Source organism: Saccostrea echinata, unplaced genomic scaffold (assembly GCF_033153115.1).
Source record: "Saccostrea echinata isolate AGI-Se365-2 ecotype Australia unplaced genomic scaffold, CSIRO_AGI_Sech_v1 ptg000008l, whole genome shotgun sequence".
In the NCBI taxonomy this organism is placed as follows: domain Eukaryota; kingdom Metazoa; phylum Mollusca; class Bivalvia; order Ostreida; family Ostreidae; genus Saccostrea; species Saccostrea echinata.
Window position 1 is genome coordinate 9,960,984 of NW_026889757.1, and position 12,880 is coordinate 9,973,863.

The 12,880-nt window shown below is 30.7% G+C and overlaps 1 protein-coding gene across 1 annotated transcript; it reads right to left on the reverse strand.

Moving 5' to 3' along the window:
• Positions 1–454: 454 nt before the first annotated feature.
• LOC133181398 (uncharacterized) lies at positions 455–11,721 on the reverse strand. Its single transcript, XM_061315913.1, has 12 exons — positions 11,362–11,721; positions 10,887–10,980; positions 10,692–10,787; positions 8,578–8,825; positions 7,795–7,987; positions 7,542–7,627; positions 4,844–5,276; positions 4,384–4,488; positions 4,044–4,067; positions 2,660–2,892; positions 1,691–1,883; positions 455–1,551 (listed from the first exon to the last, which is right to left on the reverse strand). The coding sequence occupies exons 1-12, from the start codon at positions 11,719–11,721 to the stop codon at positions 1,505–1,507; spliced, it is 2,112 nt and encodes a 703-aa protein (XP_061171897.1). The 3' UTR covers positions 455–1,504.
• Positions 11,722–12,880: the final 1,159 nt, after the last annotated feature.

Below are 12,880 nucleotides of genomic sequence, written 5' to 3' on the forward strand. Positions count from 1 at the left end.
GACTCATATGAACTTTTAAGAGGACAAAAACAAATAGAAATATTAATTATTTTATTACGTTGAACTATTTCCGACACCATCACAGTTTTAGGTAGAGTATTTATTTGACCTTGTTTTCTCCTTAATAAAAAACACATCATAGTCCACATTTACACTTTAATAAAGCGCTTTATGTTTCAAAAGTTCATTTAAATGTATAAATATGGTACACACTGTACAAAAAAGCTTGCTAAGCAAATACCATGCTATATGCATATTCCATTCGGAAATATTAATGCATTCCTTTGCAATATGTATATTCAATTCGGAAATATTAATGCATTCCTTGAGGCTAAAATATTTCAGACATGGCATGAAGAGTTTCAATAAAGCTACATTTTAAGACATACTTAACAAAATACAAAACTACCTCCCCCCCCCCCCCCCCATACAAGTAAAAAACAAGAGTATTGTTTAAAAGTGTCATGTCTCAATTGTCATCAAATGAGAAAAAAGACATCGTGTACAAAACGATATAAATTATCACAAAACTCATAATTTTATCGTAAATTAAGGAAGAAATAACACAGAGTTCATGTCAACTTTAAAGCACAGGTAAGATACCTATAACCAACAGCCAAAATCATATATAAAATAGAAGAAAACATATATGTAAATTACATGTACTAAGTAAATACAATATTCCTATAAAGACAAACAAAAGCACTTTTAAAATAAATTTCCTATTATAAATAAATACAATTTCAAGGACATCTAATGAGTTAACGAAAAAAGTTTTAAGAAATACCTTTTCGCATGGTCCTAGTCGCATATTCATGGAATGTGAATTGAAAAAATCTAACACTCATCTGAAGGTTAACAATTTCGAAGTATGACAATGAGGATCTTAAACCTACCGCTAAAGCTAATTGCTCATCTCGATTCTTTTTACACAGACTGAAGTTGTCTATGTTTACATATACATCATGCTCTTTAGCATTAAATTGATGACGTCAAATTGTGCAACACATGACCCTTCTCTTTATCAATATAATGTTGTATACTATACTAAATATGGTTTAATATTACTAAAAAATTGGAGTCTCCATATTAAACAAAGAACCTTCTTTGCATTTTGAATTGCTAAACTAATGTTAATTCTATGACATACAACCTGTATTTTTTTTAAAGGAATTAGCCATACATTTGAATTTCATAACACTGAAGCCAATCAAAACAATAATGCCAAAATTTCAAGATAAAGGATACTCCATCTGTAGGTGCTACTGCTGCATACAATCAAAAATAAACTTATGTCTGACTGTAATTGGGTTATATTTTGTTTGTTTGGTTCCTAAATATTAAGCATTGTACTTGCAACATAATCATAAGTTTCTAAACATTTTAATGAGATCATGCAGTGTCTGTATTAAAGGCGTCCAATATTTTCTAACAGGATACACAGTACCTGCGTAAAATCGTTTGATGCATGTATTTAGAGCCGTTATAAAATGACTATTTTGATTCAATGCATCCTCTTTTTCATTTCTTCTGAGAGAGAAAACTTAAAATCTGAAAACAAGAGAATAATTCGAATAAAATTTTCATTTCCAGCATCGTTTAAAATATGAGATTTCAAACATAAATTCAAAACAATTTTGCAAAACAAGGAATATGAAAATATATGAAAAAACCTTGAAAAACAACTTACCATCATAGAATACAACCTCACATTTGTGTGCAAATTCTTCAACCAATTTTTGATTCAAAATATTTTGGATTTCATGGCAGAATTTCTTGGCCTGTATAACCATGTTCACTTCATTTAACCCTGCGATCTTCAGTTTCCACATGTCATTCAGGCAGGTTGCAGGAGCTGCATACTGGCCAACAAAGAAATACTCCTGCAAGATGATGATGCCAACATATTTAATGTATTCTCTATGTATAAGGAAAAAAATTATAAAAGTTAAACTTTTGTACCTAATAAAAAATCTTAAATTCAGAGGTTAAAATTGTCTTTTATATAATATTAGTCAACTAAAGGCATAACAAAATGGAATTCCATATTTGGCAATCAGACAAGTTTAACTAGCATCTACTGCTTCATACATTTGCAGAAAAAATGACACTCTACTGACATGCAATCTTTTCATCAACTTTCAATTTTTCATTTTCTCACTGTGAACTAGTAATATTTGTTCTCATGTCTAAATGGAAAGGAAAAAGGATGAATATGTATTCGATTACCAGTTGTGAGATTCAAAGAAATTGTATGAATCTCTATTGTATGTACATGGAATGTGTATAAAATAATGTGGTGTATTGTATTTTGGAGAGTCATGACTTTGGATTTTTTGCATTAAAGAAAGAGATAGGTGAAAGAAATTCCCCATTTCTTTACTTGTCAACAATATTTTCTTAAAAATAACATATGATTCCAGAATCTATAGTATATTTTTTCTTAGAAGTTTAAAATCTCAAAGTTTTCAACTTATTTACAACAGGCAGACAAACAACAGATCCAATTTGATTAAGAAAAATAGTCAAGTTTCTACAGATACAATTCTTAACAGTATTCCACTGAGGGTATTTAACATTTATTGATAATTTGTTTTATGAAGTACATATCTGTTAGAAAACAATGAGATAATAATAGTTGTATAATAATGATATTTACTTTGCCATTATCTTTAAATGTGTACATGTCGAAGCTATATTTTCGCCGTATATTTCCAGCAAGGTTGACGTAAACTGGGTGTATGGTTTCCACTAACTCAATACGTGGGTCAGCCTCTTCTAACGAGGCGTGGCACTCACAGGAAGTCGGGACAATAATGTACACTTTCTTCTTGCATAAGGAGGGGCTTTTGTTGAATTTTGCTAAGGTTTTCTCGATAGTCTCAGTTAACCCTACAAGAAAAATAATACAAGTAGAAAAATCCATCTTTTTTAAATTTCTTTTTTTACTTAAATCGCTCAAAGAAGATATGTCGCAGTGACTGTATTTCAAAGAAAATTTGTTTTCCTTAAAAAACAGACTGTAAAATATACAGCGATAAAATATCACCTTCTACATGAATAATATATGCAAAGTTTCATTTGACACACTCTTTCTCCCAGTATAGGTACAGAGAAATGTTTATGTTTTAGACCTTTACAGAAATACATAAATGTACAGATATTATATTTTCTTTTTCAAATACAGAAATTTTGATGATATGCCTCTAGTTTTCATGGACAAATAACATTTTAAGGTTTTCCAAATAAGACCACAGTTATCTTATCAACGGGTCATGAATGGTAAATCGATTGTTAAAAAGTAAAATGATATATAATTATCTATGTTTCTGAAGAGCACAAAATTCACCGTGCCCCAAGGACACCATTTGCAGAAGTAATGATCCAGTCCTTTAATTTGGACAACTCAGTATGTAGCTACATTGCGTCAAACAACCAAGCAAAACTCTTTCCTTAAAAAAAATATTTATATCTTTTGTATGTGGATTATGCTTTGAACGAAGCAATGCTTCAGAAAATAACATCGTATCTTATTTATTATATCCGGGGAAATTTGACTGATTTTACTACTATTTGATAAAATAAATGTATCGCATGATAAAATATTTCATGTCTAAAATAATAACGATTTAAAACACAAAAAATGTATGAAATAACTAGGGCTGTTATACGTCAGTTGTTCTATAATAGCTTTATCTAACTCGTTGAACTGTACAGTTTATAATTGTTCTCAAATATATTTTAAACGAGTTAAGCTTATGTAAATCCACACTTAGTAAAAATCCTTAATATATCTAATGTTTTTAGCACTTTGTCTTCAAGATATATTAGATAGGATATACATATTCCACACTTTAATATCTTTATTAATACGCTTATGAATAAATCTTAACCCTGAGGTTGTAGTTAAGAAATGTTACTTTACTTTAAAGGGTGACATTTTTAACAAAACAAACAATGACTTAATTAAGCTAGTCGTATTAAATAAAACATTAACATTATTGAAAACAACTCTTATTAATGTTTCATTTAAAAATTCTTACCATCTGCCCCCTCCTGTTCTGGATCTGAAACCAAAATTTTACATCAAATATATACACTCCATATATTAACAAAAATAAATTTACGTAAAAAAAAAATAAGAAAATAAAATAAGAAAATAATTTTAATTTTAAAGATACACAGAAAGGAAAGTGAAAAACAAAATTAATTTATTGCCATCCATACTTTTTTCTGTGTTTCTTCTTCAGTAAATTAAGCGCTGTTACTTAGTTTTAATTTAATTTAAAAAAAAAAACAACAACAACTTTATCTAAGGCATTCCTGATTTCAAAATAAAAATGTTTTAAAATGTAAATATCATTTTTTTTTTAAAAAAACTACCCATTAGAACAAACTGTAAGTAGTTGAGAACATAAGTCCAGGCTAATCCATATGCCACGTCTCCTGCTGGTATCAGAGTTCCCTTCTCAAATTGGATATCCTTTCCTTAAAAGGATACATTATAAGAATGATATCAGCAATGAAAAATATTTACAACTGCGATATCTCGGTGTTCATCCACGGACGAAAATCACTCGATATACTTTTTAATTCGCAGAATGGGAAAATTTGTAGATGGAAGATATAATAACATTTATTTGATACATTTTCAAATTCAGTTACAAAATAAATCATGCAACTCGATCCTCTTCAATATTTAAATGTGAAATATGCGATTTTCAATTACATGTAGTGCCTCAAAAATAATTTTGCGATTTTTTCTTAGAAAATGTTCCTCCAGTCTTTCAGTATTTGAAGTAGGCTACATCCTTAATCAAAATAAATATTGACCTATACATACCTTTTAAAGTACAGAGAAGTCTTTCCAGGTATCTCTTGTTTTTATCAACAGCAACATACGTAACAAACCGCACAGCATCTGGGATGTCTACATATCTTGTGTCTACTAAAACTGGTATTAGCCTAATTTTCTTTTCTTGAAGAAATGTTTCAAGTAGGCTTAAAATTTGCATTGTAAATTGTTTGTCATGGAGGGCCTCTCGTGTTATGACCACTATAGTCCAGTAGGACTTTGTGATAGCCTCATCAAGATAAAAAGACCTTTGCCCAGGCTGATGTCCTCCTTCATAGACTTTTACACCTTTACTTTTCAGGTATTCTTCAATTTCGAGAGCTATAAATTCACTTGCTTCACTACTATGGCAAAACAGAAAAGCTTCTTTCTCAAATTCCTCTGGGTCTTTTGAGCTCAATCTATCCAATGGTATTTCAATCTAAAATTTTCATTTAACAATACATGTTTATATAAATCTTTTTTTTTAAACAGAACTAATGTTTTCTAAATTAGTTTAAAAAAAAAAAAAAACTTAAACATAATAGCGTTTCGCATTATATGTCAATAAATTGGATTTTTCATAGCTATTTTCATATCTATCTATCTATCTATCTATCTATCTATCTATCCATGCTATTGTGAACTATATATATGCACATTTTAACAGAAGTATAATAACAGCATTATTCAATTACTCATGCTACGTTTTATTGGCATTTTGTCAGTAGATCCACTCTCTTTTATTTGACCCCATATGTTATAATTTGTGTTCGAATGTGCACTCTTCAAAAAAAAAAAAAAAACTGAAATGTTGAAAAAACACTCATCTGAGAAACTCTCTTATACTCTATGGTATCCTACCAAATAATACACACAATCATTTTCTGGGAAATACTTAAAAGTACACAACGTACTAACATCTTTTCGTATCTCCTGATTAGCACAAGTTTAAGGAGAGCTTCTCAAACGCGGTGCATTTTCTAGACTACATAGCCGAAAAGCAGTCCCAATTGAAACTCAGTCTAAAAACATTTTGGGTAAAATTTAAGGGGGAATAAGGAAATTTATATAAAACATGCCAATGGCTTAAAAAGACTCATGTAAGGTAATTCAACAAATTGTCACAATTCAAAAATAGCTCTGTGAAACCTCCTTCATGGCAAACTTTGGTTTTCCATCCCTAATAGGACCAAATTCTCTATCCTTAAATTTCCATCACATACATAATACTCTGATATTGATTTAAAGCAGTTTACAGTAGAAAAGGACTTATCAAGAAAAAGTTTCTAAAATGTTATTAACTAAGCAGTGATTAATTAACAAAGATTACACTGAAGTCAATGGGGACAAGCGATTGTTTTTTAAAATAAGAGTTCAAAAAATATCTGTGGAAAGAAGCATTTAAACATTACAAATAAAATGACAATTAAAACGATTTTTTTTTACCATATGTTTTTTAAAATTGATTTTTGTTATTAAATAAAACAGAGAGAGGTAACTCTTACCAAAATTCAAGGTCACAAATTAGGACACATCCCACCCTTACATGCTTATAGTAATAAATGGGAATTATGTCTAAATAAACTGAGTATTCTACCTCTACGCATCTGTTATGCATTCAATTTCTTTGAATCTATTGCTATTATGGATGGAATACCTTAATGACAAAAAAGCAAAAGGGTTGTGGGCAACTTTATACCAAAAATAAATTCAATCATGAATGTAAAAAATAATGAGAAAAACTGCAAATCCATTATATCTTTCGTTTGTTTCTTTGTTAAGTGGCAGTATATTTACATATAAAATGTGCATTTCATTTTTTTTGGTCATAAAAGCATGTTAGGTTAGAAAGCTTTTAAAGATGTCTATCTAGTATATATAGATATATATATATATATATATAGATAGATAGATAGAATATATACACTATATATATATATATATATATATATATATATATATATATATATATATATATATATATATATATATATATATAATTATATAATAGTGTTGTACTTTGCATGCACTATGCCTAAATAGTAGTCAGGGTTTGACACATGGTGCACGAGCCGGAGGCGAGTGCACTATGTGTCAAACTCTGACTACTATTTAGGCATAGTGCATGCAAAGTACAACACTATTGTTATTATTATGCTGACTGTTGTATAAAAACGACAATATTTTCTCCCTTTCCAATGTTTCATCATCTCTTACATTCATGTTAGTACACCCCTATTATGACGTCACATTGTGCTACATGTACGTTATAATCTTTTGTCTTTAATATTTTGAATGTTCCATGTACAGATAGTTGAGAAATTTAGTTGTGTGAAGGGTAAAAATTGCAAGATACTATTTTATAAAAATCATTTTGTTTATTTTTTTTTTAGTGTAAAATCTTTGAAACTAAGTTTATATATAGTTTATAATACAGTGTTATAGATAACGGCGTCTGTAGCGTAATCGGTAGCGCGTCGGACTGATAATCTTGGGGTCGTGAGTTCGATCCCCGGCGTGGGCGCTGTCGGATTTTCTTCGGAAAAAGAAGCCGTGCTCTATTTCGGCATAGTATGCTTACGCTATATAAATCCTTAGACCACTATGCGAAAATAGTTGGGTATTGACTATGTAGAGACAAACTGACAGGAAGCATAATAAATATATATATATATATATATATATATATATATATATCACAAACCCTTCCATCTTTAAAAAATTCCAGATGTAAGTCCTGTTTGATTGCTTTCAACATTTCGTCTGCTAAAACAAACCCTGGTCTGTTTTCTGCAAAAATTGAAAAATTATATAGAATTTCAATTATTTTTGAAAGAAAAGTATTTTTTCTAAACAATAAAAATTCCTTGGCAATCACCTGAGTATTATGATTCTAAATTTCTTATTATTTTTATTTTTAAAAGAGGGAAATATTTTTGCAAAAAGTCTACAATTACCATTGTACATTATGACATTTGCTTTATTCAAAGTATTTTCCAAGCTTTCGTGATGTAAAAGAGCCACCAGTGTGTAGTAGAATCGCCCAACTTGCATGCGCCTGTCACACTCTTGTAACTTTGTTGACGTTTCTTCAACCATCTTCTGAATTCCTGCTAAAACGGCCGGATACTCTGCTACACAGTAGTATTCCTAAAGAAAGACAAAGAATATCATAAAATTTTAGCAATATTAAATGAACAATTGATTAAAGAGTGATATTGTTCATTTCTTATATGCTTTTGAATATATTAAATGTTACCTGTATAAAAAAAAATGTAATGCCCTCTGGAAAATGACAGTGGGGTGCTTGAATTGACATACATGCATATAAATTGTGTCTACCATATATCAGTAATAACCTTAAGAAAAACCTTTTTCTAAACTAGCAGAAAATTGCTTATTTTTTCATTTCATAGATGAAATCAAATATAAACTAAATGCTGTCAGAAGACCGCACTTAGGTGTCTGCCCCTAAATGCATTCTCTTTCATAATTGGGTAATCAGGGAAGAAGCCACAATAATTCTATAAGTTACACAATATACAGGTATTTGTCAAATCGAGCATAAAATGCTCAGGTGAACATGTGGCCCATGGGTCTCTTATGCATGTATTTTATATAGTAATTTCATTGCCCCAGTCTGAAATTACAGAATTTAATGATGTTAATTCTGTTGAATCCAAAAATAGTTCATTGCTGAGGTCAACTTCTGATGATGAAATAAAATTTATCTTACAAACCGTGCCATCTTTGTCTTTTACGCAGTAAATGGTCATATTAACGGATCTGGTATTTCCAGCCCTTTGGTACGTTAATGTTGGCAGTTTTTCAGTCATGGCATCGATTCTTTTTCCAGACTTCTCTTCCGGAATATCCTCAATAACCCATGGACAACGACAGTTTTCAGGGACCAGTTCATACAACTTCAAAGAAAACCTGGAGGGGTTTTTCTTGTACAGGTCTGTACCTTTTATAAGATCTGCGATTTCTAAGATCAGAAAAGGGGAAAAATCAACCAAAGACTTTTAAGAAAACAAAATAAAATCTAAATGTGGTTACATCTTTAGTTGTGTGTCAAAACATAGTTTATCTTCTTCCATAAAAAGAATGAATATGAAATATACGAAGGTTGATCCAAAAGTGATGTCAATACTAGTGTTACAAAATCTTTCATATAATATCATCAGCAAATTCTATACATTAACACCATAATGTATTTTGACTCTTGACTAAAAATTTCATTAAGATATATACAAGACTTTAATTTATTAAATATATGAAAATAAGCACAAAGTTAAGTCCCGCTTATCGTCACTCGACAGCTTAACGTTACCAACGTCTAAATGACGGTACTTTTTAAAACTTATTTTCACTTCATCCATACATCTATTAAACCTCTAATACATTATGTATGCGTTTTATTCCCATGCTTTATAATAATGTTCACTAGCTGCCACTTTGAGTTAGTGTCTGGGGTTGAGCTGTATTATCAAAATAATTTAAATTTTTCCAAATCCACTCTGCTGTGCTTAGATCTTCTCTTGCTGCGTCAGATTAAAAAATAAGTGATGTTAAAGGTTGATCCTGAGGCACTTTCATCTTTCTTGATCTATATTCTGAGTTTCATTTACAAAAGTATTAAAGGTAACTTTTTTTATATTTGCAAAGTTTTTTTTAAGTAAAAAGTGTCTGTTGTAACAATTTGGCCTTTAATCCGGTTTCAACCTTTCAACAGAGGTAGAAAATGTCTAGAGATCTGATGCTAGCGCTACCTTATAAGACTACAAGAACAGAATAAATCTGGAATGAAAAATGTGAAGATAACAAACAGTGATCAATCTTAAAAATCGTTTAAACAATACAAATTTGTGAACAGGGCATAAAACACAAACCCCTAAAAAAAATCAGAGTTGCAATCAGGTGCCTAAGGAATAAAGATCCCCTGTTGACCAGTCTCACCCTCTATTGATCAGGAAGAAGGAATAATATGTAGCCAACTTCAATATAAAAACAATGGCTTCAATTGGTATGAAACACGTCAGTCAAAAATACGACCTAAAGATTAAGTTTTATTTGCAACGAAGGTCATAATAACGACCACGGAATTTTTTACTTTGATCGAAGTGTTGAAATCCCTGTAGTATCAATTTCTTTATCAGTAACCTGCCTCGGTTTTTAAAACTGATCTTTCTCAGAGCATGCCGTTGCGTATCGAAAAAGTTGGGAGACATAAACACTATATGCAGGTGATAATGAAATGAACATTGTGCTTTCTAAATAATTTTGATAATACAACTCAAAACCACATTCCTTCGTGCAAGATGGCAGCATAAATTATTAAAAAGCATGCATGGAAATGAAGAATAAATACATTTGTGGCTAAACCTAACACTGTCCATGTAGACGTTGGTTGCGTTGTCATGCAGTGATAGATGTTACCTTAGTTTATGTTTATTTTTATATGTAAATAAGTATTAAATATATTTTATTGAATTTTTTTCAACAATCCAGATAGATAGAGGTATTTGTTTATAAAATTTTGATGAATTTCTGCTTTTAAAGATGAAGATCATCATAATGCAATGATAATGCAATGATTCTGATGTATAAGAATTTAAAAACTTGATTTGTGTGTACATTATGACTTTCTATTTTTTTTTTCTACCATCTTAACATGTTTACAGAAATTGTATCAAAAACAAGAGGGGGGTTAAATGGCATCGGACATGGACAGATTTCGCAAAACTTTTTTTTTCTTTTACTTGTTAGTATTCAGATTATTTTGCATCTTTTCCCTAAAGGATGTTCAATACTTCTTCTTAAATCTTCATTTAAGAAACAAGTTTCTTTAAACCTGGAAGCAAGTACTGCAATAATCCTGTATAGTGGGACCAGACTTGAGCATGTGCAATGTTTCCTGCAGGCAAAAGTTCTTCAACACACTTTCTCTCTACAAAATGAAAATACAATCCAATTGCATAAGTGAATGTTAAATTACAAGAAATAAATATTTCTTTACAAAAACACTAAGCACAATTTATTATTTTACCTCTGATTTTATCAACAAGTTCGTCTAATTTGTGGTTAATATCGTTGAAGTCCCCAATGTCTACACGTGGAACCATACTAAGTATCTCCAATGCCTTTTGGAAATAAAAACTACATTTTAAAAAGGAAAAATCATTTTTTCTCCATATAGGCCTCAAAACTCTACATTATACAAATGTCTGACTTTGAAAAGTAATTATAAAAGCATTACTTGATGTTAACAAACACATAATCGTCATAAACACAGTGATATCTACACCTCAATGTTCACTTCCATATGGCGGTCAAAGAGAAATAACTCTTGCTAATAATGTCCACCAAAAACTCTCTATAAATAAATAAACTAATAGGCGTAAAACTCAAAAATTAATAATTATCCATCAATCAAAAGCAAAAAAAAAATTCCAAAATAAAAAAAGAAAATGAACGGAAAGGTGGGAAGGAAAAGATTTAATTTATTTTAAAAAAGTACTCACCAGTTGATCTCCCCACTCAACTGAATTTCCTTTCCATAAGACAACAACAGACATGATGTTACGTCTGTGAGATTTCTCCAAAGCCATAAGAAGTTCTAGAGAGCACCACGGACTTTTGTGGGAATGTTCTGTGAGTATGATAAGAGACTTCCTGCAGCTTCTTATTGCTAAAGCGATGTTGTCAAACACCTTTTGTCCTCCTAAAAAGTCATCTTCATCAGTCATTACCTTGAGACCTTTAAATTTTAATAAAGGTTTTACAGTTTTTAGTGCAAAATTCCTCTCTTCCATCGGTTCATTGGCGTGGATAAGAAATACATCATGGGAAATGTCAACATCTGTACCCTCTTCTTCTGCCATATTTTCTGTGTGATGGAAAATAAATAATATGCATAATTACATACATGTACATGTAGTTCCTTATTCAACGTTAACACACTTTAAAGTCATTCTGAATAAATGTTGAAAATGATATCATCCAAATCACACATCCCTAATTCAGTCAAGTTATTAAAACAAGAGGCCCAGGGGCCTTAACGATCACCTAAGTATAATACAACAATTTACAGGATCAATTGAGTATAAAATGAACTGACAGGTGACGCTTTGTCGCCAAAAGCAAGAAAAATAGGGTGATCAGGATCAACAAAATAATAACTCTAGTATTCATTAACAGTTCACAAACTAGGTTCTAATCTGTTCCCCATTTATTACTATCACCATACATAAACAAACTAAAAGTACTTCTGTACTATTTTAATTCCTTGTTGAAATCTATCACATTGGCCTCTCTTGATGAACATTTAATAAGACAAGTAATTTTTGTCTCATTTTTTATTTATCTATTACTTACAAGTCTACCTGATCATTTCAACTATGAAAGTACTTTTTGTATTATACAAAATTCTTGCATAATTCTCTTATTCTATAATCCTTTCAAGTACATTATTTATAGTGATTAATTATCAAAAGTAAATAGCAAAGGGGAATAACTCATCTCAGTAGAATACAATTTAATAGAGCCCTGGCCAGGACCAGAACACTTGACCAAATGCTCCAGATGTTCAAAAATCTGGTAAAAACACCCTTCCTTATTAAAACGTTTACTCTTTTTGCCTCTGATATGCCCAGGTGCAGAGAAGATTTTTAAAGAAATAATGCATTTTTACTACAGATTCACTATATTATCAAATAGAGCCCCCCCCCTCCCCCCTCCCCGACGAGAAACACCAGAGCCTCTCACCCTGGGACCAGACGTTTGCTCATCATAAGTAATCACTTTGTATATCTGCTTAACACTATAAGGAGCAGACAGGACCAGTGCTCCAAGTTGTGACTAAAATGGTCGCATTTGCGACCAAAAAAAATGATTTTGCGACTAAAAATTCTAACTAACTCGCATTTTTGCGACTGAGAAAATTTGGGCTGGCGACGTCCATTTTTAAGATTGCGATCGAGATTTATGTTTAACAAGATTCTCTATCAAGAAAATGTTTGAAGACATATACTTTTATGAACT